Source organism: Oenanthe melanoleuca, chromosome 2 (genome assembly GCF_029582105.1).
Source record: "Oenanthe melanoleuca isolate GR-GAL-2019-014 chromosome 2, OMel1.0, whole genome shotgun sequence".
Taxonomy (NCBI): domain Eukaryota; kingdom Metazoa; phylum Chordata; class Aves; order Passeriformes; family Muscicapidae; genus Oenanthe; species Oenanthe melanoleuca.
The window spans coordinates 5,503,013-5,527,218 of NC_079335.1; the positions used below are offsets into that span (position 1 = coordinate 5,503,013).

General features: G+C 41.4%; 1 protein-coding gene across 1 annotated transcript in view; it reads left to right on the plus strand.

Annotated features, from left to right (window-relative positions):
• Window positions 1–24,206, plus strand: part of COL22A1 (collagen type XXII alpha 1 chain) — a 218,091-nt gene that overhangs the window by 174,069 nt on the left and 19,816 nt on the right. The window contains exons 40-51 of the mRNA XM_056485694.1: window positions 2,100–2,177; window positions 4,909–4,944; window positions 5,825–5,878; window positions 14,554–14,598; window positions 15,035–15,082; window positions 16,895–17,008; window positions 17,186–17,239; window positions 19,303–19,356; window positions 20,194–20,247; window positions 21,739–21,792; window positions 23,092–23,145; window positions 23,936–23,989. Coding sequence (XP_056341669.1) covers window positions 2,100–2,177; window positions 4,909–4,944; window positions 5,825–5,878; window positions 14,554–14,598; window positions 15,035–15,082; window positions 16,895–17,008; window positions 17,186–17,239; window positions 19,303–19,356; window positions 20,194–20,247; window positions 21,739–21,792; window positions 23,092–23,145; window positions 23,936–23,989 — 699 coding nt within the window. The remainder of the gene's footprint in view (window positions 1–2,099; window positions 2,178–4,908; window positions 4,945–5,824; window positions 5,879–14,553; window positions 14,599–15,034; window positions 15,083–16,894; window positions 17,009–17,185; window positions 17,240–19,302; window positions 19,357–20,193; window positions 20,248–21,738; window positions 21,793–23,091; window positions 23,146–23,935; window positions 23,990–24,206) is intronic.

Consider the following 24,206-nt stretch of genomic DNA (forward strand, 5'->3'; position numbering starts at 1 on the left):
TCATAAATGCACTTCTAACCTTCTAGGAGGTTCCTTTCTTTTTATTCCAACATCTCTTAGGCTGTAAATACTTAGGTATGAATTAGCTGTGTTCACTTTCCATATTTAAAATACTTTTCAGCACTATAAGAATTCAGCACAGATGGATGTCTCAGTGCACACTTGTCCAGGGAAACACAGCCAGGGAGACACTGCATGGCTCAGGGCTGGTCTGCTCTCAGTACCACCTTCAGCCCTCAAAGAGAATTTTCCCTAGAACTCATTCCCTTCACCTCTCTGCAAGGAGGATGTGAATCATTTTCCAGTAGAACCAGGTAGTTCTGTTTTCCCCTAGCAAAGACTAGCAAGTTAAGGAGATTGATGACACTAACTTTTGCTAAAGTAATGTTTATTCCCTTAAAAGCGCGCACACACACACACACACAAAAAAAAAAAGGAATAAAACAGCAAAAATCTTTGGTTCTGGGAGGATCTAGATCATGGTTGAACATTTAATTCAGACATTTCATAAATTGTCCTCTTCAAAAGGACCATGTTCTGATCTGGACTAGAAGAAGAATCAGATGTTGAAACAGATTCATAAATGATAGAAGTAGGATTATAGCAGTATGAGACCAAATCCATCTAGGTCCCATATTTCTGAAATAACCAAAGTGCTATTATTTTTTTTTTAAATTTTGATGCATTTTGTACAAATGCATTGTAGTCTTTTCTATTTATCTTTGACAGTTCAGAACACAGACCTACACCCACACAGAAACACACTAATAGACTGAGAATTAATATAAAAGTCAGAAAAAAACACTAAAAGAAATCTTATTAAGCATTCTATTTAATAGCAGCAGAAGATGATAAAAGTCTTAATTGTGTGGGAGAAAATACTATTGAAATTTCTGTATTTAAATTATCTTTTTGAATAAAATAACTGATAAGGGACATGTGGAGTGTTTGAACTAATCAGAATGCATTTTTTTCTCACTGGCCTTGCAGTATTATTTCTTTGTAGCAAATGATTAGCTAAAGAAGAAAGCAAGAAAGGGGAAAATAGGAGATATTGCAGATTTAAATTTGAGTGGGCAGAATCCACAGGTAACAATTTTTCTATCATGCTTCTATATAGCTAGAAATAATGTCATAATAAATAGCATAAGTAAGATTCATTGTTATAAATCTACTGCCAACATGAGACCAAATCTCACAACTGCAATGCAATCCATAAAAATCTTATTGATTTCTCCCTATAACTAGAAGACAGATGTTAAATTAAAGTCTTACAGCTGAATTCTTTCTTAGCCCTCTGTCTGCAGTGTGCATTGAACAATGTCAAGCTGTTCTCTGTGCTATTCAGGTTTTACTTTGAGAATTCTGTTTTTAAGAAGGGAAGGCTCTCCTTTTCTAGAAGAGTGCTCAAGAGAGAGTGGTAGAAGTGTTCAGGTATATTTTACCAAAATAATTTTGTAAACTTCTGTGAGTAGGCCTACATTGGTAAAGGAAAGGAGAATATTAAGTTGCAATAAAACTTTGGTAATCTTTTCTTCCCCAGCTAAATGATCTATGTTCTGCAATTTTTGTGCCTTAGCCTTCTACCATAGAGAAGCACAGAGAGAGAAAAGTGATTTATGGTGCTTAGTGCTTCTCCAAGCCAAGGAAAGTGCCTGCTACCCTGTGGAAGCCACTGCTTCTGGATGTGGCTCTTGGGGCTGTGGTTTGGGGTGATGAAGGTGGTGCTGGGCTGGTGGTTGGACTGGCTGTTCTTGAAGGGTCTCTTCCAGCCTTGGTGATTCTTGAAATGCTGGAAATTCGATGCAGTGCACTCCAATAAATGAATGCACTTGCAAAGATTGTGTTTCCACTCAGTTATGTGATGTGATGTGGTCACACTGAGCCTGCAGAGGTGGGCTGGGGGAAAAGGACACTTCACTGGCATGATGAGACAGTGACTGTGCCATATCCCCACGCTGCCACAGGCAGAATCTGTCCCTCTGTGGGCAGGATCAGGACCAGATGTACTCATGTGACATTCTGGTGCACACCCTGCTTGCATTTCAGCACATTTTCTCATCAGTGCACAAAGCTTTTAACTGTTCCTTTTATTTCAGGGTGAGAGGGGAGCTCCTGGCCTCCCTGGACAGCCAGGAGACAGAGGAGTGCCAGGAATTGGCCTGCCTGGACCCCCTGTAAGTAGCAGGTCCTGCTGCAGCTCTTAACAAGGTGGAAATTCAGGATTAGCCCCTGGGGAATGCCTGTGCTCAGCTGTGCTGAGAGCCTGTGGGACATTTTGCCTTCTGAAGGTGCAGGTTCCAGGCAGGTCCAGAGGCTGCCATTTGTAGCTCACATTTCTGTTAAAAGGGCTGAAAGTGCTATAGGATTGATTGGAATCCCTAACTCTCACTCCCAAATTTTGTGCTTCATCCTGGCACACTGGCTGTGGATGTGAGTGGAGATCTGTGCCATGGCAGCAGCTCTGGTCTCCTGGACAGTATAACCTTGATATAACCTTGATATAACCTTGATATAACCTTGCTGTTGTGCAACCCCTGTTGGAAGGGATGAGTGTGGCACACATGCTCACATCAGGGACATAGTGGGACTCCAACAGCAAAATACAAAATCAGATTGCTTAAATTGCTGCATCCTCACCATAACTTCACACAAATATTTGGCAGGTTTGACCTCATCCAGCTCTGCCCTCCTGACTATCAGTTGTATACATGGTGTATATGGTAATCTGCTTGGAATATTTGGATTTTCCTCGTGCTGGGCTTTGATCACTCCAGTACTTGTCATGTAGAACTCCTCTAGAAGTGAGGGGGATTTGGGAGTGCTCTGGCTGAAGTCCTGCTCAGAGACCTCCAGCTATGCACTGAACTTGCTAGTGAAATATGTTTAGGTGGAAGCAAATGCTATTTCTGGCTGTAATTGCTAGAGGACATCTGAGCCCTTGCATTCTTTTGCAATACCTCAAACATGTAATGATCCTGGACCAATTATTCAGTGTTTGGTTATCAGTGCTCTGTTTGTCTAGATATAAATGTCCCAGTTAGTACAGAAAGTTGCCTTGAAATGATAAGTCATATTGCTGGGTAATGAATTGAAAAACCTGGGTTTCTGAGGTGTATATCCACTTAATATTTGCTTTTACCATGCTGAATTCTGAGTTAAAGCAGACAGGGTAGGTCCTGTTCCACACTGTGACTCTGTCATGGCTTTTATGGTTCTCACAGGGTTCCCAATAACTGCAGGATTCCTGGGTGTCTTTGTCATGATTTATCTAAGGAACAATGGTGTTCTTGCACTTCTCAATATTCAGCCATTAATTAAATTAAAATTAAATTTAAAAATTAGCATCTGGCTTATTTGAGAATCACTAGCTAGTAGATAGTCTTTAATTACAGATTTTTAGATTCAGTCCAGGGCTAGATGAGTTCATGTCTGCATCCTGATGTACACAGGATGACAAAGTTGTTCTTCATTGGGGATTTAGCATCCTCATCTCCATGAACACAAATGACTAAGGACTTGACTCCAAATGCAGACATCTTTTGTCTCACACCAGAAGATTGTTTTTTTTTTATGTCTTCATTATTTGCCCACTGTCAGGATGTATAGCCACCTACACACCACACTGTTCTCAAATGATATGTTTTATTTATTTAATTTGCTTTACTAAATGCTCCTTTAAAAAAAGAAGAAAAAAACAACAAAACAACAACCAAACCACTATTGCAATGTTTTTTTTCCACTGTAGATTCATCATAACCTTAGCTCCAGTGCAAAGACTGGAATTGGGAAGAAAACCGTCTGCATAACCTTGAATCTAGCAGGCTGTCACAAAGACTGAATCCCACAGCAAAAAAAAAAAAAAACCAGAATAAAATCAGTGGAGTTGCTTCAGTGCATATTACAGACTGAATTAAAGACGTCAGCCTCTACTCGTTTTAGCAATGTGACAAAATCGTGTTTATACTTCAGCTTCAGAGCTGAGAGCCAACAACTCTTTTTAATTGGAATCCTCACCCTGTTTCCTCCTGTGCCCTTAACCTCTCTCAGGATGTGCTCCCTGCACAAAAAGTATATATAGATGAGGATTTTTTTTACCTTATCTGCTGAAGTATTGAGTTACCATTTACATAACACTGACCCATAAACTTGAGCATTAGCAGAGTGTGTCATTTCCAACAGAGCAGGGGACAGCTTGGACAATGGGGATGAATTCACATGTTTATGCTGAAGTTGCCTAGTGGATGGATGCACAGTATAAGTAAGAAGGTTTCAATCTTACCCTTGTTGGTATTAATTAAATTTTGCATTTAGCCATTTCTTTAACATGCACTAAGGTGGCTTCTTTCATGGAGACATTTTGAGGATTAGTGAGTTACTGTGCCTGAAACAGCCAAAGGAAAAGAGGTATAGTGATATCAAATTTATTCAAGCCTTGTTTTGGGTGTGTTTGAATACCAGAAGGATTCACCCATGCTGGATATGGTCCTGCCTCACTTCTGTGATGTTCCTGTACAAGTGGCTCACTCTACTCAACTGCACATTTTCAGTTGCATCCCCAAACAAGCAGCATGCACAACCCCACTGGTCCTCCAGCTTTGACCTAAATTAAAGAGCACAGAACTCCCATGGGATGTTTTTCCCTGTGTAAGAAGTAGCTGAATGCTGTGGTCTTCAGAACCTGGGGAAGTTGTCCTGTCCCAGCCCAAGAGATGTGTGGATGTGGTTCTGTGTGTGGTTGTGTCCCCAGACCCAGCCAGGAGCCAGGATTGTCCATGGGCACAGGCAGTGCACACACAGTCCAGTGGGAGCTGGAGACAATGATGCCTTAGTGCAGGACCCACCCTGCTCAGCCAAAGGGACATGGGAATTTTAACTGTTTTGATTGCTGTGTCTTTTCTGTTTTAGGGCCCTGCAGGACCCCCAGGAGACAAAGGGTCACTGGTACAGTATGTCTTTCTAGCTATAACCAAATTCTTTGGGGAGGGGGAAACCACACTAATTGTGTTTTCACCAGTCATTTCATGAGGGCACTTGAAATACCTTTGGTTTTGCTCAAGGAATGGTCACAGGGTGACTGACCCCAAAGGAAACTTCTCCTGTGTATTGCCAGGTACTTGTCTGCTATACAGGGTTGTGAGAAAGAGTTGATCAAGAGCCTTGGTCTGGTGGAAACTTTTCCTTAAGTGTCAGTAGTCCTGCAAGAGAATTAATGACTGACTTGTTTCACCCTTCATTCAAAAAATTATTTCAAGGCACATAATTCAGAGCACATTGCTTATAGCCATGGCCTCAATGGTTTAAAATAAACTATTTTAAAACATTTATCTTACTTAAATCTTACAGATTTCAGTATTCACCAAACACACTTTAGTCCCTCAAAATTCAGTTTTTCAAGGATGCAGTCCATTGGTGTGGCACAAACAGCTGTGTGTGATGGTCTCAGTAGACACTGGCTTGAATTTCCAACACAACAGCCAGTCCCAGCCAGTGTGATAGCCTGGAACTGAGAAGATGAACCTTCTTTTCTCTTCTGCTGTCCTGTGCTCAGTCATATTTTCTCCCTGATCAAAAACCTGCCTCCTGTAAAGAGTCATTATTACCTCTCCAGTGAATGTATGGGAAGCTTGACTTGAGGCACAGAAATGACTGATACCAGGATAGTGCAGTGTCAGCTGTAATTATATTTTTTTCTCATAGTTGTGTGTGTGCTGGTTAATTTTTCCACCAATAACTATTAGGTTAAGGATTTCTTCTCTTCAGCTAAGAAGCATCTCACAAATGCTACTCACATTACTGGGTTTGTCTGTTCTCTCCCTCCCAGGGTCCCCGTGGTGTGCCTGGTATCCCTGGACCACAGGGGCCTCCTGGCCAGGATGTAAGTAAAATAAAAGTGTAAGTGCTCAAGAAATTTGTCAGTGCTTGGATCTAATTTCCTTAAAACTTTGTGCTGATAATCAACTTCAGTCACTGAATGTTACTAGGATTGTACAAGGGACATGATTTGCAGAAGTGGAGTTCATACAACTTCAGATGTCAAAAGGGAAAATAGTTGGAATAAGGATTGCTTCAAGGAAAGTGGGGGACTTCACCACTGAACCATTTTAAAATGATGCTGGAGAATGCACTTGGCAGCATACACTAGGAAAAGATCCCTCACTGGAAAAGGATGGTGGTTAGGCTGTCCAGGAACTTCCTAGAATCCATTGAGATAAGTACCCTTTCTGTTACAACAGGGCCACAGCTGCTAGGAAGTTCTCTGTGAGTTCATTTTGCTGCTGCTATTGTGCATGTTTGAGGACATTTTAACCTCTTGGTGCATTGCTCTGCTGCTGTCTCAGTGGTGAGTCATGGAACTGAGGAAGAGAGGAACGTGGCAGATTCCCAGCTGGAAAGCTGGCCCCTCTCCCTGCCTGGTTCCTCTTCAGTGCTGCATCAGAAAGAGAAGAATGTTTTTCCTCTATGATGTGGAAACCAGTCCTCTGAAAAAGGCTCTGAAGATTTTGAAAGGCTTGGTCTCTGGGTTTAAGGGAATGCTGTGGGGAGGGGGAAGGGACCTCTTGTAACTCTCCTCAGTGCTGCTCCATGATGCTGTCATGTCTGAAATGGGTACCAGCTCTCACCAACTGCACAGCAAGCACTTTTCTACCCTGGTGTGGCTTTACTGACATCCATCAGGTGGCCCAAAGGGTATTTTCCTGTGGAAAGATGGTCTTGTTTTCTTCCCACCTACTTATTGCCCAGAGGGGTTGTGGCTGCCCCATCCCTGGCAGTGCTCAAGGCCAGGCTGGAGGGGGCTCTGAGCAGCCTGGTGTAGTGGAAGATGTCCCTGCCCATGGCACAAGTTTGGAACTGAGTGATCTTTATGGTCCCTTCCCAAACCATTCAAAGATTCTATGGCTTTATACTTTGTCACAAGACAAATGATGAAGCCAGGGTTTTCTTCCACAGCCCATGAATGGTGCCTGGTGTCCATGAGCAGCCAGAGATTTGGGATTGATTGTGTCCTGCCTGTCCCTAGATCTCATCACCTTGCCTCAGATGTTTGAAATGTTTAATTAAGATGTTTTGAACAGGAGGTGGGATAGATGGGTCTGTTAGAGCTGTGCTGTGTGAGGGGAGTGCCTGAGGCAGCATTTTGGAGTCAAATCAGCATTGGATGGTCAACTCTTGGAGATGCAGCATTAAGGTCTTTACATTTTTCTTTTCCCTGCAGAAAATTAATCCAAACACAACCATTCCTCAGGCTACTTACAAAACACATTCTCTATTACACTCACTGCTTTAATTGCAGTCAATATGTCTTTTAGAACCTTTCTGTATTGTCTGATCACTTGTTAAACCATTCTGTCTGTGTTTGAGGAGGGCACATTCCAACATTTCTTGGTGTGTCAGCAGGGATAACCTATTTTGACAAGATCATGCATTTGCAGTTTCCTGATTTCAATCTTTATTTAACTAGCATAAGGAACTTTTTGTTCTGCTTCTGCACTCTTGTATGCCAATGCACTGTTCCTCTATCCTTTGAAACATGTCCATTTTTGTACTCTGCTGTGTTCAACAGGATATTATTGGATAGGAAAGCTCCAATTTGAATTGCTAATATGAATTTGCCGTGCAGCTCCCAAGCCATGCAGTGTCAATTGCCTGCATGATTTGCCTCAGTGTCTTGTACTTTGCTGTGGCCTTTGCAAATGTATTCCATGTTTTTTTCTGAGACTGAAAAATTCTTTTAAATCACATTTACATACATCAAGTTACTCTCTAAATTATTTTTCCAGTTGCAAACTCATCAGATGTGTGTGGAAGTGCCTGCTATCAGTGCATTCTCTGATTTAGCAAATTACATTTACAACTGCATTTGGGGAGGTGGAAGAGTCAATACTACTTTTGCAATAGCTTTGGCCAGAATTTTCTCCCACTGGTGAATAAATTGGGCTTTTTACATGCCTACATTCTAGAATTTTTCTGGTCTCCTAAAAGCATGTGTCATTATTTTTTGGGATAGCCCAAAGTCACCTTTTGAAATATCTGATGGCTACTCAATCTAATGTCAAGAGTTCTCAGGACAGTGTCTTGTTTTATTAAAATTTAGCTTTTCAAAATACTTGCCTAGGTTTACAGTACAATTGTGCTGCTTTGGCCTTGTTCTGTTCCTCTTAGCAAAAGCCTTGCTATTTGTTTGTCCTCTAGAGTTCATTATGTCCATAAATCCCTATGAATGATCTTTTTCTGTGACAAAGCTGGGACATGTTATCTTCTTCCATGTATTCATTTTCTTGTTTTTAAATTTGCTTTTTTTTTTCCCCTCATTAACAAAAGCTTCAATTCTTAAAGGCTGAAGAGTGTGCTTTTGTTAGGTTTTTATTCCCCAATAATATGACTAATTTTTTCATAACAGAGCTACTACACTTTGTGCCTACTTTAAGGACCTCAGTCACTTAAAAAAATTACTTTCTCTTTCTTTTGTGGAAAAAAAAACCCAAGTCACATTTAAATCTGGCAATATTCCTGTATCATGCATTAAAATAGTATCGCCTTAAATACCTTCTGTCAGAGAAGTTGGCCAATCTCCTGGTCTGAAAATGATGAAAAAGTATTTCTTCATGTTCAATGATATTATATGCAGTGTTGTCTGCTCCAGCTGCTGCAGAACAGGCCCCTCCTGCCTGGTTAGATTAGATATATAGAAGAAATTCCTAACTGTTCAGGTAGTGAAGCACTGGAGCAGAATGCCCAGAGAAGCTGTGACTGCCCCATCCCTGAAGTGCTCAAGGCCACGCTGGGTGGGGCTTGGAGCATCCTGGTCCAGTGGGAAGTGTCCTGGCCGTGGCAGGGGGTTGGAATGAGATGGGCTTTGAGGTCCCTTCCTACCCAAACCATCCCATGATTCTATAAAAGGGTTTGTTAGAAGATATAAAATGGCAGAACAAACCAGAGTGGGCAGGTGCAGGGCTCAGCCAAACAAATGCAGCAGCCAGCTCTGGTTTACACACAACCAGCCCCTTTTATTCCCTCTTCTGTCTATCCCCCCTGCTTGTTTGTTACTCTCTCTCCCCTCATGCATCATGCACAGCCCCTTGTGCATCTCCCCAGCTCTATCAGTCCCTCAGCCCTCCCAGTTCAGGGACCCCAGTTTATAATGTCCTGGACTTGCAAAGTCCAGGTTGATCTCCCTGGAAGTGCAATCTGATTTTTGATAGGCTATCAGTTACTGAGGGACAAGATCTGCTTCTTCTTAGGTCTGTGTCTTGGAAAATTTAGTTTCTGCTTTCCTCCTTTCCCCTTAATTTCCCAGTTGACAAGGTCCTGGATAAGATAACCTTGCTGCAATAAGCCTCCTCATATTTCCACATGCCTTCATCAATTAGTGTGAATGTCCAGGTTTGCTTCCCATCACTGCCATCCCTTTTTTGTTGGTCAGATTTGTGTCCTTGATGTTTTGATTTATGACTTTTTCCTTCTCTTTCTTGGTTGAATTCAAAAAGGTCCTTGACCAGATACCCCTAAAGGAGCAGACACTCTGGCCAGCCACCCTTACACTTCATGTTTTGGGAATCATCTGTTCTCCCCTGACTGCTGAGAGATAAAATGTTCAGCACATCTATTTAGTGTCCTTAGATTAGGAAACAATCTGAAAATGAGACATTCTCTTATCCTCCTATTAGCAGTGAGGGCACCTGTTTAATAGGATCTTTCTGTATTTTGATTATGATAATTTTAATTAACATAAACATTTAATTAATCACTTTTTAATTAGGTTAATTATTTATGGTAACTAAGTTCCAGCATTACTGAGAAGTTAATCTTCACCCTGCGTTTGCTTTCATGATTGCAGAACCTTTGTGGATGCATAAATTACTGCCAATGGATTTGCAAAGCAGAGTTTGCTGTTCTGAGGTTGATTTTCTCATCCAGTTAGAAGGACATTCCAAGGAGCCTTCGTGTTTGTTTTAGAATACTTACACCCCAAACCAGAGTACACTTGTTAACCCCCCTATTGCCTCTTTATTGCTGCAGTGTATAACTGATTTTAGATACTGCATTTCAAGTTTAATTTTCAGTTTTGTAATAGAATTATGTATATGACTTACAGACTTTATCTTTGAGTATTTTCACATGCATCACTTACCTGAGCATTATTTCCCCCATCATAGGATTTTGCCTGTTAACTACACTAGCATTTAATTTCTTCTTAGCTACAGAATCACAGAATATTCTGAATTGGAAGGGACCCACAAGGCTCATTGAGTCCAAGTCTGAAGTGAATGGGCCATGAGGTGATCCCACAACCTTGGCATAATTAGCACCATTTCCCAACCAAGCTAAATATTGTTTTTTAGCATTATCAGCAGCACAGTTTCCATCAGTTCCCATTTAAAGGCCTTTCCTGTGTGTCAGATTTTGCAGACTGATGCTCTGGATACTGTGCATCACAGCTCCTCATGGCTGACACCTTTTCCCTGTACCACTACTGTACCACTCACTGGATATTTTGCTGTGTGCCAGCCACTCTTGGCTGCAAGCTCCTGAAAGTGTTCAAGCTTTATGAGCTTCCCAACACTGGTTGTTATGTCTGTGCATTTTCCCACATCGTGATAGCAGCATTTCTTTTCAGTGCCATGCAGTTTTTTGGTCTCACTCATTTCCTTTTTTCTGAATTTTCTGCCTTTTTCTTTTCCAGTTCCCTCCCCTATTAGATTGTCAGATGCAATTATAACTGCCTTGTCTTAATTCTAGAATTTTTGTTCTGCTCTGAGCAATCTGAAGCTGCATCAGGGGAGGTTTAGGTGAAATATTAGGAAAAGGTTCCTCATCCAGATATTGGCCAGACACTGGAACAGGATCTCCAGGCTAGTGGTCACAGACCCAGTCTGACAAAGTTCAGAAAGTGTTTGGACAATGCTCTCAGGCACTTGATGTGATTCTTAGGATTGTCCTGTGCAAGACCAGGAGCTGGACCTGATTTTTTGTCCCTTACAACCCAGGATATTCTGTGATTCTATATTTGCAGCTTGTCCTTTTTTATCAGCCTTTTCTAACTCCAGGCTTCTACAGACCAACAATATTTCCTCTGCTTTGGATTCTGCTTCCATTGGCCTGTTCTCTGATAATACACCATGCTGAAGTGCCATCATCTGCATCTGGTTTGTTCAGTTTGGATTTGCAATGGGCATTCTCTGTTTGCAGTACCTTTCAATTGTTTGACTTTTCCTGGGGATTCAATGTTTATTTAATGTTTGTCAGCCATGGCACAGAGCTTAATCTCTTTTCTTCTCTCATTTTCACCCTTTTAGAGACATCACCAGCTCCACATCATACAGTATGCAAGGAAATGGGTTCATCCCTTTTGTCTCAAGGCAATCTGATACCATGTGGACATGATAGCTGTGCTTAATCCTTTCTAAGGATTTCCATTTCATTCACTCTCTTCTTGCATGTCTTTTCACATAGCTGAGAAGTCTTTTCCTGTATTCTTTTTTTTAAAGATCTTTAAATACTCAATTTACACCATTAGTGCCATGTTCATATTTCAGATCCCAAAGCAGAAGGCTGTCAGTGAGCCCTCTGGCATATATTTATAGCTGTGCTACTAGTCAGCATGAAAGACATTTCTGAACTGTCTTTTCTGTGTTGCTTTCTGATCCAGGATTATTCTCATGGCTCAAGTTTTTGCTTTGCATCACACTTTTTAAAGCAAGTTCTGTGTGAGTCTTTCTGAACCAAGTAGGTCTGGGAATAAAAGATCTGTGTAATTATTATTTAGCCATTCCTCTTCCTGTTTGCAGAAGTGGCTGAGAACCACAGTGGAGAGGATGCCAAAAGCATGACCTGACAGTTAACATCTGAAGGGGAAGGGACTTTGGGAACACACAGTCCCCTGGATTCACCCTGAAGTTCTGTGGAAGAAGGAAGGCTATAAATTACTAAAATGTTTACTTACATTTACTCAATTCCCCAGCAGGACATCTGGGGAGAATTGTGAGCTAAACATCTTCAGACATTATCTTCTTTTTGTTCTCACTTGCAGAAGGTTTAGTTCCTCAGGAAACAAGAGTTCATCCATGAACTTCACTACTACTGCAGCTCCACTTTAGGTCCACTTCAGTTTGTGTTTAATTTTCATCTCTTAGAAGTCAAGGTAATTGAAGGGTTGTTGCTCACTCAGAAGCATTTAATGTGGACATAGAAAAAGATAATCAATCTATTTTCCCATTTTTTCTCTCCTCTAGCAAGACATACAGGATTTAATTACTAAGTGAGACTCAAAGATGAAATTTCAAGTTTGCCCTATAGCTACAATTGTGGTGAATCATGACACACAGTGCTCTTCAGTCATTAATCCCCATGTCCCCATCTGTAAATAATGTGTAATGTGTAAATAATACAATCAACTGATTGGAAAATGGGCTAACTTGACACAAGGTGGCAGAAAGCACATCCAGTGCCCTACCTGGCTAAGCATTTCACCAAATTTTAAGGGAACTTTCTATATGGAAATACTAGGTAGTCTCAAAGAGTAGCTCCTGCTGAGCCTAGACTGATTGAAAGCCACTACTTGTACCTTGACCAGCATCCAAATGTTGATGCAGCCCAAAAAGCCAGTCAAGTCCTGGGCTGTGTCAAAACCAGTGTGGGCAGCAGGCCAAGGGAGGGGATTCTGCCCCTCTACTCTGCTCTGTGAGACCCCAGTGCAGAGCTGTGCCCAGCTCTGGCCCCACAGCACAGGAAGGACATGGAGCTGTGGGAGACAGTCCAGAGGAGGTGACCAAGGCAACTGAAGGGATGGAGCAACATTTACAAGGAAAGATGGAGAGAACTGGGATTGTTCAGCCTGGAAAAGTGAAGGCTTCAGGGTGACCTATTTGTGGTCTTCTGATACCTGAAGGGAGACTTGAGAAAAGATTGAGAGAAACTTTTGACAATGTGTGAGAACTGTAGGTAACCAAGCCAAAATCCAGAGCTGAAGTGTAAAGAGGAGATTTATCCCATTACTACACTGGCAGAATGGGGACACATGCACTGCTAAGCTTATTCCTCCAGGGGCAAAAGGTGCTCAGGGTAACCTCCAAGCTTCTTATCTCTCCTTCTCCCAGCAGGGAGCCCCCAGCCTGTGAGCAATGCTTTTGAAGTTTTTTACAGCATTCTGTTATCTTCTACAAATCCACCACTTCTCAGGACAGATAGAAAACACAACACATAAAATTTTCCACAGTGAATATTCTTAGCATCCTCCAGCTGCAAGGTCATCTTGAGTAAAAACAACTCTATTTTTCCCTCCTCATCAAATCTTCCACTTTCAACCTTTTTCTCGCCACACAAGGGGAGTGGCAATAAAAGGGGTAATGGCTTCAAACTGGAAGAGAGTAGGTTTAAATTAGACATATGGAAGAAGTTCTTTACTGTGAGGTTCATGAAACACTGGCACAGGTTGCCCAGGGAAGCTGTGGCTGCCCCATCCCTGGCAGTGTTCAAGACCAGGTTGGATGGGGCTCTGAGCAGCCTGGGATAGTGAAAGGTGTCCCTGCCCAAGGCAAGGGTTGAATTTAGATGGTCTTGAAGGTCCCTTCCAACCCAAACCATTCTATGATGCTGTGAACATCCTGTGTGGCAAATCTGGAACCATCCCAGAGAAAACCCCATGTGGAACATCTGCAGAAGCAACAAAGCTGAACACAAATAAGATGCTTTTAGATGGTCAGTAGAAACTGCTCTTTTAGAAACAAAAATGACCAGGTAGGACAGGTTTTGTATGTGGTAAATTTTGTATGTTCTTTAGGGTGCTCAGTATGAATAGAACATGCACTTGCTTGAGTGATGACACAGGGTGATGGACCAGATGGAAACAGGAATTCAGCAGAAAATGGTGTGGGGAAATGTCACCAAGTATCTTAAAACACCACTGCAAGGATCTTCACAATCCAGATTTCTGTCACCATCTGAGCAGTGACCAACTGTCTTGTTCAAAAGATTGGTTTTCCCAAGTGAGCATTACTTTATGCAAAGATTTTACAAAAATCTTTAGACATGTTTTTTGTTTTGTTTTTAGCAAACTTATTTCGATATTAATGACATGTAAGAGATGCCCACTGAGTGATGCAGGTTGTCTCTTTTCCTATCTGCCTTCTGGACATAAAATTCTGAGAATGCTGGTAATTTCTATGCCTTCATCTCATGAAAACTGATATCACTACAACTAAACAACCAACCAACCAAACAAAACTGATTTTGCTTGTTTACAGGTGCCTTCAGAGATTTAAAGCTTCATCCTTCACACTAGTAAAGTTCATAGTGTTTCCTACAACCAGAAAACAAGCTAAAGCAATTCCAGTGTCTGTGTGACTCAAATGAATTTAGGAAGGGTTTGAGAGGATGTTCAAATTGCAGGTATTTGGAGGAATTTGCTGTTTGCCACATGCAAGGAGCAGTGATGTTCAGCAGCAGAAAGTAAAATGTATGCTTGTCCATATCAGTCAGTAGAGTGCAAAGAGCAGCCAGGGGGTTATTGTATAATAATTACACTTATTTTTTTTTGTTTCTCTTGATCTGTAGGGTGTACCTGGAAATCCAGGGGAAAGAGGACCTCCTGGAAAACCTGTATGTAACTTCACTTCTCTATTACATCTTCCTTTTAACTCAGTTTCCACCTGTACACCTTACCTCAGAAGTGCACTCAGAAGTGCTTTTCTGCTGCTGTTTTTCCCATCAGAACAGCAGAAGAAAGACTAAAACCTGCTAAAGATTTAGTGAAGGCTTTGGAATGGTATGAAAATAGCTGAATATTCTCCATGTAAATAAAAGCCAGAATTTTAAAGGCACTTCCTTAGCACCACTGTACAGTACCCTCAGCAAGAACTCATCTCAGGTGTGATGAAGAGCATTGGTAATGTAGGGTGGGAATTACAAGTTTGGCCCAGTGAGTCCTAGACAGGACAAGGAAAACCAATGAGAATCCATGAGCATGTTCAGGAAAAATTCTCATGGCTTGATGCCACTTAAAATTGCCTGAAATAATTAATTTCTCATTCCACAGGGTTCCCCACCCCTGCTCACTCCAGAGGATATAAATCTCCTAGTAAAGGTAATCAGCCTTTAATGAGGGTGGGAGTTTTTCTCTCTGTTTGATTCAGACCTGACTGATGCTCTGTGATGGGAAAGTGTCTGGGCTACAAGTGCAAAAGGTGTCTTTAAACACTTTCAAAGCTCAAGACTTGCAAGTCTCCTACTTGCACTGGTATTTGGACAGAAGCTCACAGTGGAGATCAAAATCCCTTCCCCAGCAATGAAATGACCTGCAAAGTTCTCCAAACAACTCTGAGACTTTCTCAGCTCTTCCTGAGGCATGCATTCCCAAGCAGAAATAAACATTACCAAGCTGCATTATCTAAAGCAGAAAATGGAAACCATTTTAATAAAATGCTGGATTTTTCGCATACATCTTCAACAGTGACTGGAGTAATTTTGGGTAACTGTGGGTGCAAATTTAATTTGCATTGTGAATCTAAAAGGATGCAGGTAATTAACCCCAGAAGTACCTGTGCTTCAGAAGTGATAATCTGTCTGACTTTACTCTCCATGTTGAGAATTTTCTGAGAAATTAGTCAGTCTTTAATTGTTGTTGACTAAAAATCTTTATAGATTTACATGGGCTGAGTTGTGAGTTTTTTAAGCTGTCTTAAACCTGGCAATAAATCTATTCTTATTGATTAAAAGAAACTAAAAAATTACCTTCTTTTACCAAACACATTAACCAAAGGACCCTTTTAAGATTACTGTTGTGAAATTACTTTTAACTGAAGAGCTGTCTTTGTTTTGTGGAGCCCAATATTGTTCTGGATGTTTCACTGTAAGGTATAGTTTAGGATTTTTGATCTGGACAAGAGCAAGAAACTCATTCTTGGGTACAGGATGTCACTTGGATGTTCTTTCATTTTCTTCCTTTGCTTATATTATGGTTAAACACATTTGTGCATTTTTTTCTGCTTGATATTTTTTCACTCCATGCTTGGTACAGAAAGCAGCACCTTGAAATCCCAGATGAAATTAGGGATCTGCTGTTATGGGTGTTTCTCAAGCACTTACATTGTAAGCAGGTAAATGTGGATGTAGGCACTGAGACTCAGAAAGAGAATTTGTCCCACAGTTTTGATACAGATCATTGACAGAGTTGGGGGTTGTAGCAGGGGCTCCTGACTCTCAACCTGATGATCTGTTTTATATTATGCTCTTATGGGCAGGATTCCCTCCTCTTTTACTGAAGGGAGTTTGCCTTTGAAATGGAAATGTCATCCATGGATTCAGTTTCCTGAGGATAGGTGGAATGTAAAGGCAGCTGAGACAATGCTTCAAGGAGGTTTGGAAGAAGGGAGGTAGTGATTCTTCCTGATAAAATGTGGCCAGGACACTGTGACACTGACTTGGTCCTCACAAACTCCATTGGATGAGTTGTCCTTAGCCAAGCTGGCTGCTGAATAATTTCCCTGCAAAACTCTTTCTGATGTTGTGTTGCACCTAATTTTTCTCTAGAAACCTGCCCTCTAAGCAGTTACACAGATTTTTCAAACTGGAGCAGACACAGGCTTCTATTGCTCTTGTAGATTCAAACCAATGTTTTTCTTGAAAGTCTTGCTAGTCTCCCTGGTCTCCCCATCAGGAAGAGCTTTTCCTTGGTTTCCTGATCCTGGATGGCCAATTAGAACATAGACCTGATAAGAAACTTCCCATGCTGCCCTCATTTTGGTTCTTTAAGGCAAACTTGCCCCAATCCTGAGGTAAAACAGCAAAGGTTTAGGAATTATACCAGCACCACAGTGCTGCATTCATAGTGGGTGTCCATAGGTCTGCTAAGTGCCTGCAGCCTATTGCTGATGTATTTTTCCATATTCTCTCCCAGGATGTGTGCAGTGAGTGCCCTCCTGGCCCACCAGGACTGCCAGGCATCCCAGGTTTCAAAGGGGACAAAGGTCTCCGAGGACCACCAGGCAGAGATGGCCAGGATGGGAAAGCGGTAAGAGAGCTGGGCAGTGACCCTGCCCTGGATCTGCTGTGCTTGCTTTTCTGTTAATATGGATGATGGTTTCTTATGAGGTAGTTAATTTTTTTTTTCATCAATAACCTGCTGAATCTTTTTTAGAGGCCTAAAAGCACTAAACTAGTGTTTACCTCTGCCTCTTGTGCATTGCAGGGGATTGCTGGTCCCAGAGGTCCTCCAGGCCCACCTGGGCTCGATGGCCCAAAGGTTGGTTGGTTTTCTTCAGCTGTCTAATGGAAACTTGTTTGTGACTAATTAGTCACCCTTATTATTTTGGGAACTGTGAATGCCCCATCTCTGGAAATGTTGAAGGCTAAGCTGGATGGAGTTTTGAACAACTTGGTTTAGTGGAAGGTGTCTCTGCCCATAGCATGAGGGATGGTTTCACTTCAGTAGGGTCTTCTATCATCCCTTTGTTGACACACAGACAGGCAGACACATCTAAAGCACCTGACTCTTGATGCTGAATTTCATTACCTTGATGGATAGACTTGAGAGTAAGTTTCAGCTCAAATTAAGTGAGAAAGAAATTAAAGCCTCAGCAATAGCCACCATGCCTGTTCCTCTCCTTTTTGAATCTTATGTTCTGGAACCATTTAAATTAAGGCTGCAATGGGCTGCTGGGCTCCAGACACACCATCTGCCCTGGAAGTCTTACCCAAAACCTCCAGATATTTCCTGAAACGTGTTACAGGACAAAGCTCCTGCTTCATGGTCTAGGACATAGGTCAACATAAAACTTCCCTTGTTTGAAGTATTCCAATAATGTCTCATTTCAAGCATTTCCCATGAAGAGGGCTGTTATCAGTCTGCTCACAATGCCAGTGCCTGGCCACAATTAAAACCTTTACAACTGCTTAATGTGAAACAAATCAATGGAGGGAGAGATAAGGTGATTTAATGATCAGCCAGTTTCTTCCACACATCCTTTCTCTACTGACTTACTGTCTAAAATAGCTCCTGCTGTTTTAACATCTTTGTATTTGCACTTGTTAGAGTGCAGGACAAGCTAATAGAGTTTCATTAATTAATTTCATATCTCACAATTAAAAGTGTGGTGGAAAGATCCACACTATCTCAAAAGTAAACATGGAGTTGATCAAAATGAAAGTATGTTCCCAGGTAAAATTTATGAGAGAATTAATAACCCATAAAGCCAATAACTGGCAGAAATGCCAAGCAATCTGAGACATACCACATCTGCTGCTTTCTTATATGTCACGAGAAAGCAGAGATTTAGGCAGCAAGAATGGATAATTAGGTGAAATACCAGGATAAATTTCAAACTGTACATGTCCATAAAGTCAAATCAAGTAACTGATAAGTAGTCTAACTTGAATTCAATAAAAAGAGTTCTCAAAAAAAAAAGTATTGTAAGACTCCTGGGAAAAAGCAAACACAAAAACAGTATTTTTGACTCTTTTCTACATACCTTAGGGAGATCTTTGCAGTGGAAGACTCAAATTGCTCTTCACTTTTGACTCTGTGGTATATTGTCCTTACCAACACCATCCAAGCTGTTAGGTCCTGCTCTGAAAGAAGAGCAGGAGAACTGCAGATCTTTGCTCATGGGCAGCTTCATCCCTTCTGGCCATATGAATTAGAGCTCTATTATTAATAAATAGCACTCCTCTTTCTCCCCCTTGTCTCCTAGCTCTCATGTGGTAAACCAGTGTACTATTTCCATGGCCAGTAATTCATTATTGCTCTGCATTGCTCACACCTTGTTCACCATTACCTCAGTAATTTTCAGTGTCTTGTCTCACTGTAAGCACTGATAATGCAGACATGCACATTTGAGTTTGCTGTCTCTGTCCTGTGTTTCTGGAACAGAAAGGGAGAGGAGGGAAGCACTTTCTGGGTATGAATTTTCTGGCTGCACCTTAGACATGCTGGTTTTGTTGCTGTTGTCCCTGAAGGGTGTGAGTATCTTTGTTGGGCCAGATGATTCTTTATGAAGACATGATTTAGTGAAGTGCCTAGCAACCTGCCTGGTCTTTAAGGATGTGTAATTCCTCTTTATGCCTATGATAATAAAGCATTAAAAACCAGCTATGTTGGGTCTGCTCAAAGGCCATTTTGCACATATATTGCTGGCTCCAGCACTGGTAGTGAAAGTCTAGAGAAAAAATTTAAGAGGAGGGCAAGGAGGGCTCAGTCCTGATTCTTGAGTTTTATTCTTGAATGTCCAAGTGTTTTATGAGAGAGGGCAAAAAGCTGTCACAACACTGAATCTCATTGACTTTCAATGGCTCTTTTTTTATTACCAGGGTGCTAAAGGAGACCGTGGTATGACTGGGGAAGTAGGAGAAAAAGGTGAACAGGTAAAAACAGAGTGTGCTTTCCAGCAGTGCTGTCACTGTGATTGTTCCTTCATCACTAACTCCTGTGATGCCTGTATAAGAGCACCCTCCTCAGAGGCAGAGCAGGAAGATGGGAGCTCTTCATCACTGACAAACCACAAACAGGCTCTGCCAAAGACTGGTACCAAAGCAGTTCTCCAGAGACTTCCATCCTCAGCTCCAATAAAAACCTCCCAGTACCATCTGTTTCCTCACCTCTGGACTGAATGCATTAAATTCTCTACATTACCTAGCCCTTACTCATTTCTTTGGATAATCCCTAGATTATTTCCAGGAGTTCAGGTGTCTTAGGGTTGAAAAAGCCAGTGTGTCTGTTTGTCTTAGATGATGAATGTAAGGAGGGCCTCTTTTAGGAGGGACTGAGATGCCACAGGAAAGATGAGAATGGTTTAAATTAAGAGTAAACTTCCATAGTTAATTTTGCCAAGGGCTGAGTCACTGGTTTAAGGTGCAAATCAGCACCTCTTCAATGACATTTTTAGGACATTTTAAACAGGCTTGATTTCCCAACTGACCTCCTGTCTTGTGCAACTCCACAATATCTGCTCTCATCTTCCATTAGCATAGATTGAAATACACATGGGAAGAAGTACACCTGAAATTTAACTATGTTATTTCTGAAAGGCACACTTTGAAAACCAAGATTTCACTTTAATAAACCATGGATCTTTATTCCTTTACAACCAGCTCTCTGTAATTGACTCATTTTGGTGTTACCTCACAATAATCACCAGTTAACTTTTATACAAGTAGATATGTGACTAATGCCCAAAGAAAGTCTCTGTTTTCATTCTGCAGGGCCACCCTGGAATGCCTGGCTTCTCAGGGGCTCCTGGAAACCCTGGTCCACCTGTAAGTTCCTCTGTTGCATAGATGCTCCTGTAGTTTCTTGCTAATAAAGGGTGTTGCAAGCTCCATGTGGTGGAAAGGACCATTCCCATCTGTCTGGGCATTGAATTTGCATTTTCCAGTGGGTTCTTAATGATCCCCTGAGTGTGATAGAGCTCCCCACTCATGGTAATTGCTATTTAATGCATTGGCCACTTTCCACTGATTGCTTCAACTCATTCTGTAAATTGTTGCTAAGCTTCAGTTGCTCTCTTTATACAACACAAAGCTGATGATGAAAACTCTTCCATAGGGACTATTTAGACAATGTATAGGTGCTTTCCCGTATGTGGAATATTATTAGTCTAGAACTAGCAGATCTAAGAGCATTTAGTTCTCAATTTTACACAGTGATAAGAGACAGAATTTTCTCCAGCTTTCATGTTGTGTGACTTCTTTTGAATTAAAAGGCCTTCTCATTCTTAATTCTGCTCTGTCCATGAATAAAAGTATGTTTCTTTGTATTTAAAAAGGGGTGATAGTGCAGAGTCAGGGCTGGAATCACTTGGCTGTCCTGCTGGTGATACCTCTGCTTTACTTCCTTCAAGTTTGGGGATTTTTTTCTGAGTCAAGGACTTTTCTTTCCAAACCACCTTTCATGCCCAGAGTCATCACTGCTCATATTGCTGCTTACAGTGCAGTTTGGCTCTGCTGTGCTGAGGGTAAGCCACCTTCATCTGTTCTGGGGATTAGCACAGCCTGAATTCACATTGCACTGACTAAATCACAGAACATACCAGAAAAGAGGGGTTAGATTAAAGTTCCATATTCGGATGGTAGCAGTGCCTAAAGAATGCTGGATGCTTTGCTGCTGGGACAACACACAGACTTGCTTTGTGGGTCATTTGAGCTCCCTGAGCATTATTTTAGGAGAAGTTAATAATAGACACATTTGATATGTCTCTATTAACCTAATACTTCTACAACTAGAGAGCTGTACCAGTGGGATTAAAACACTTAAAATTGTCCTATGAGACCTCCTGAACAGATTCACAGCCAAAGGAAAAGTGCAAAGTAAAACTGAGCCTGTCATAACAGAGCAAAATGTGATGTCCCATAGACAATTTTGTTCTTCAGCTTTTGCTGACTTTTCCCTCTGTCTGCATTGACTCGTGGCTCCTGGAGTTTGCCTGCCACAGACTCTGCTTCATAATTTCTATTCTCCCATAACTGCTGTTCTTCAGAGTTATTTTTGTCATGATTGGCTTTTTCCTATTTGTCCCTTGTTTTCAGAAGGAAGAGCCAAGACCAAGCTCAAATATCTGACTATTTCTGGCTTTGTAGACTGATTGAGTGCAGAGGTTGCTGCTTTTCAGTGATGAATGAAAAAATGGAATGAATGTTGAGCTGAGTGATTAAAGAAAGCTCCAGAGTTGCCAGCTGTGGTAGGGAATGTGTTGACAAACATATAAAATGCATTAATCATTGACGTGGTTTCTGCTTTATTTTGTTTAGGGATCAGATGGGGCACCAGGACCAATAGGACCAGCAGGAAACCCAGGAGACATGGTGAGCTCTAAGCTCTGTGCTTGACTGCTGGCTTCACCTAGGTTTAGGTTTGTGAAGTAAAGCTAGGATGGCATCCATGTAATGTCCTTTGAAAGCTCCCAAAAAAATTCAGCCTGCAAGTAGAACCTTCACAAATAACCACAGGTTACAGAACCACAGGTTCTGGCACTTATTTTTACTCACCAAATGAAATTCCAAGTTAGCCAGAGGATAGCCCAGCCCATGAGACCTCTATGGAGGTTTTTATACCTCTTGTCTCTCTGTCCTTGCTATTAACATCTCTTAGCCTCCAGAATAGGATTTCTAAATCTGTTAGGATGCTTCATGACCTGAACTCTTTCTGGGGATTATCGAAACATAGCCAGTAACCTGTTGAAGGATATCACAGCACTGCTGAGATGCTGGAGCCTGGCACTATTTCCTGGCACTACCAAAAATACCAGAACAGGTATAACCTTGGAGAACCACAGGTATAACCATGAAGAACTTTGGCATTGCTGTTTCATTTTAAGGGTTTTCAGATGCTACCTTATGGTAATGCATGAGAACACCCTGGGAGAGACAGGTAATCTGATTGATGCTAACTTCAGTTTGAAAAGTTAAAAATGAGCCTTCCCTAAAGAATATCCACTGTTGAGCTGGAAGAGTTTAAAACTGTGTAATTCCATGATGAATTTCTAGAGCAAGGTTTCCTAAGGGACAAGGTGCCTTCTGCAGAGCCATTTCATAACCTGAACTTCATCATAAGTAAACAGTAATGGTCCTTCTCATTGGCTTTTATGAAATCAGTGAGCATTCTCAGAGAGCCAGAAACAAGATGGACAGGCTGGCTGAAATTCCATTTCAAATGGATGATAAGATTGTGACACTGTGAAATCACTGGAATGATATTGTGCAGCCCTGTGGGGTAAGGGGATTTCTTGGGACAGTCAGCAAGGCAATTCTGGTAACTACTCATTTAAAAGGTATAAAATATACATCTGCTTCCTGGCAGGACACCTCTTTCAGGAAGTTAAGGATGAAATACTGTATATAATTAAGCTTCAGAAAAGCAAATTACCAGTGATTTCAGTGGTTTCTCAATTTTTAAGAACCCATAGAAAATAGTGAATTTTTAATGTGAAAAGAGAGCCATCCATTTTAAACTAGAAGGAGTTCAAGAACATAGACTGTGTGACAAGGGCTACAAGCCCACCTTCTCACAGTTGTCCCTGTCAGACTCTACATGTGATAAATCTTCATCTGATAGAAGCCTCTGAGGATTTTGCCTGACCCTCAGTGTTTGTTCTTGCTTTCCAGGGCAAAGATGGTCCCCCAGGCCCACAGGGCCCACCAGGGCTGCCTGGACTTCCAGTGAGTGTGATTCAGCTCCTTCTAATTAAGTACATTAAATTATTCATGCACACATAGGTATGTAAAACAAAGAGGTGACACTTCTGGGGTGCTTTGAGAGCCATGCATGCTCTGTAGCAGGTCTGTCATGCTGAGGCAATGTCCTTCTTCTGGGATATTGTGGATGCTGTATTTGATCACTTTAAAGCAAAATGTTAATAACAATCTGAATCAGGACTGTTCCTTGCCTGTCTTCTCATTGGAAGAAATACTCTTATACAGAGCACAAAAATCAACTTATAACTCCAGTGTAAGGGATTCAGAGACTGGGACATTGACTTTATCTGAATCCACAGTCAAAATGATTCCTTTGCACTGACTCAAGTTCAAGTGCATCTTGAGCATAGACTCATCTCTTCTGGAAAGTGTAACAGTACAACATTTTGGGAGTTTTTTAATCTCATAAATCTCATAGAGTCAGAGATAATTCTTCTGTCAAGTAGCCTACCTGAATGGAGATAGTGCCATTATAATGATTTATAACAGTTGGTTTTAGAATCCTGATTTAAGACTGTTGGAGTGCTCCCCTTGCTGGAAAGGGAAATATTGTCATCTTAGAAAGGGAAAGAGGTTATGCAGTTACAGGGGTGTGGCAGGGAGAGGTTTAGGACTGAACTGTAGAAGTAGGGAGGGTTTTGGAGATTTAGACAAACAGGAGCATGTCATGATGAGCAGAGTTTTCACACTGACAAAACCCCCACCAATCTTCCTTATTGATTCCTTTTACCCTGTTTTGCATTTCATTTAACAGGGCATTGCTGGGAACGATGGCAAGGATGGCAAACCAGGATCTCTGGGGGAGCCGGTAATGTAATTTAAAACTGTTTTGCTCAGGCAATCAGAAGCTGCATCCAGTTGCTGTTTTGGAGTTGCCTATCTGGACTCCTGAGGGGGAGCAAGGAGCCTGTTTGCACATCTGTTTTTAACACCAGAAGGACTGTATTGTCTTGAGTGATTTATAGGCATGACACATGAGCAGTCTTGAAAAGAAACTGGGTTCTTTTACAACTACCATAATACAC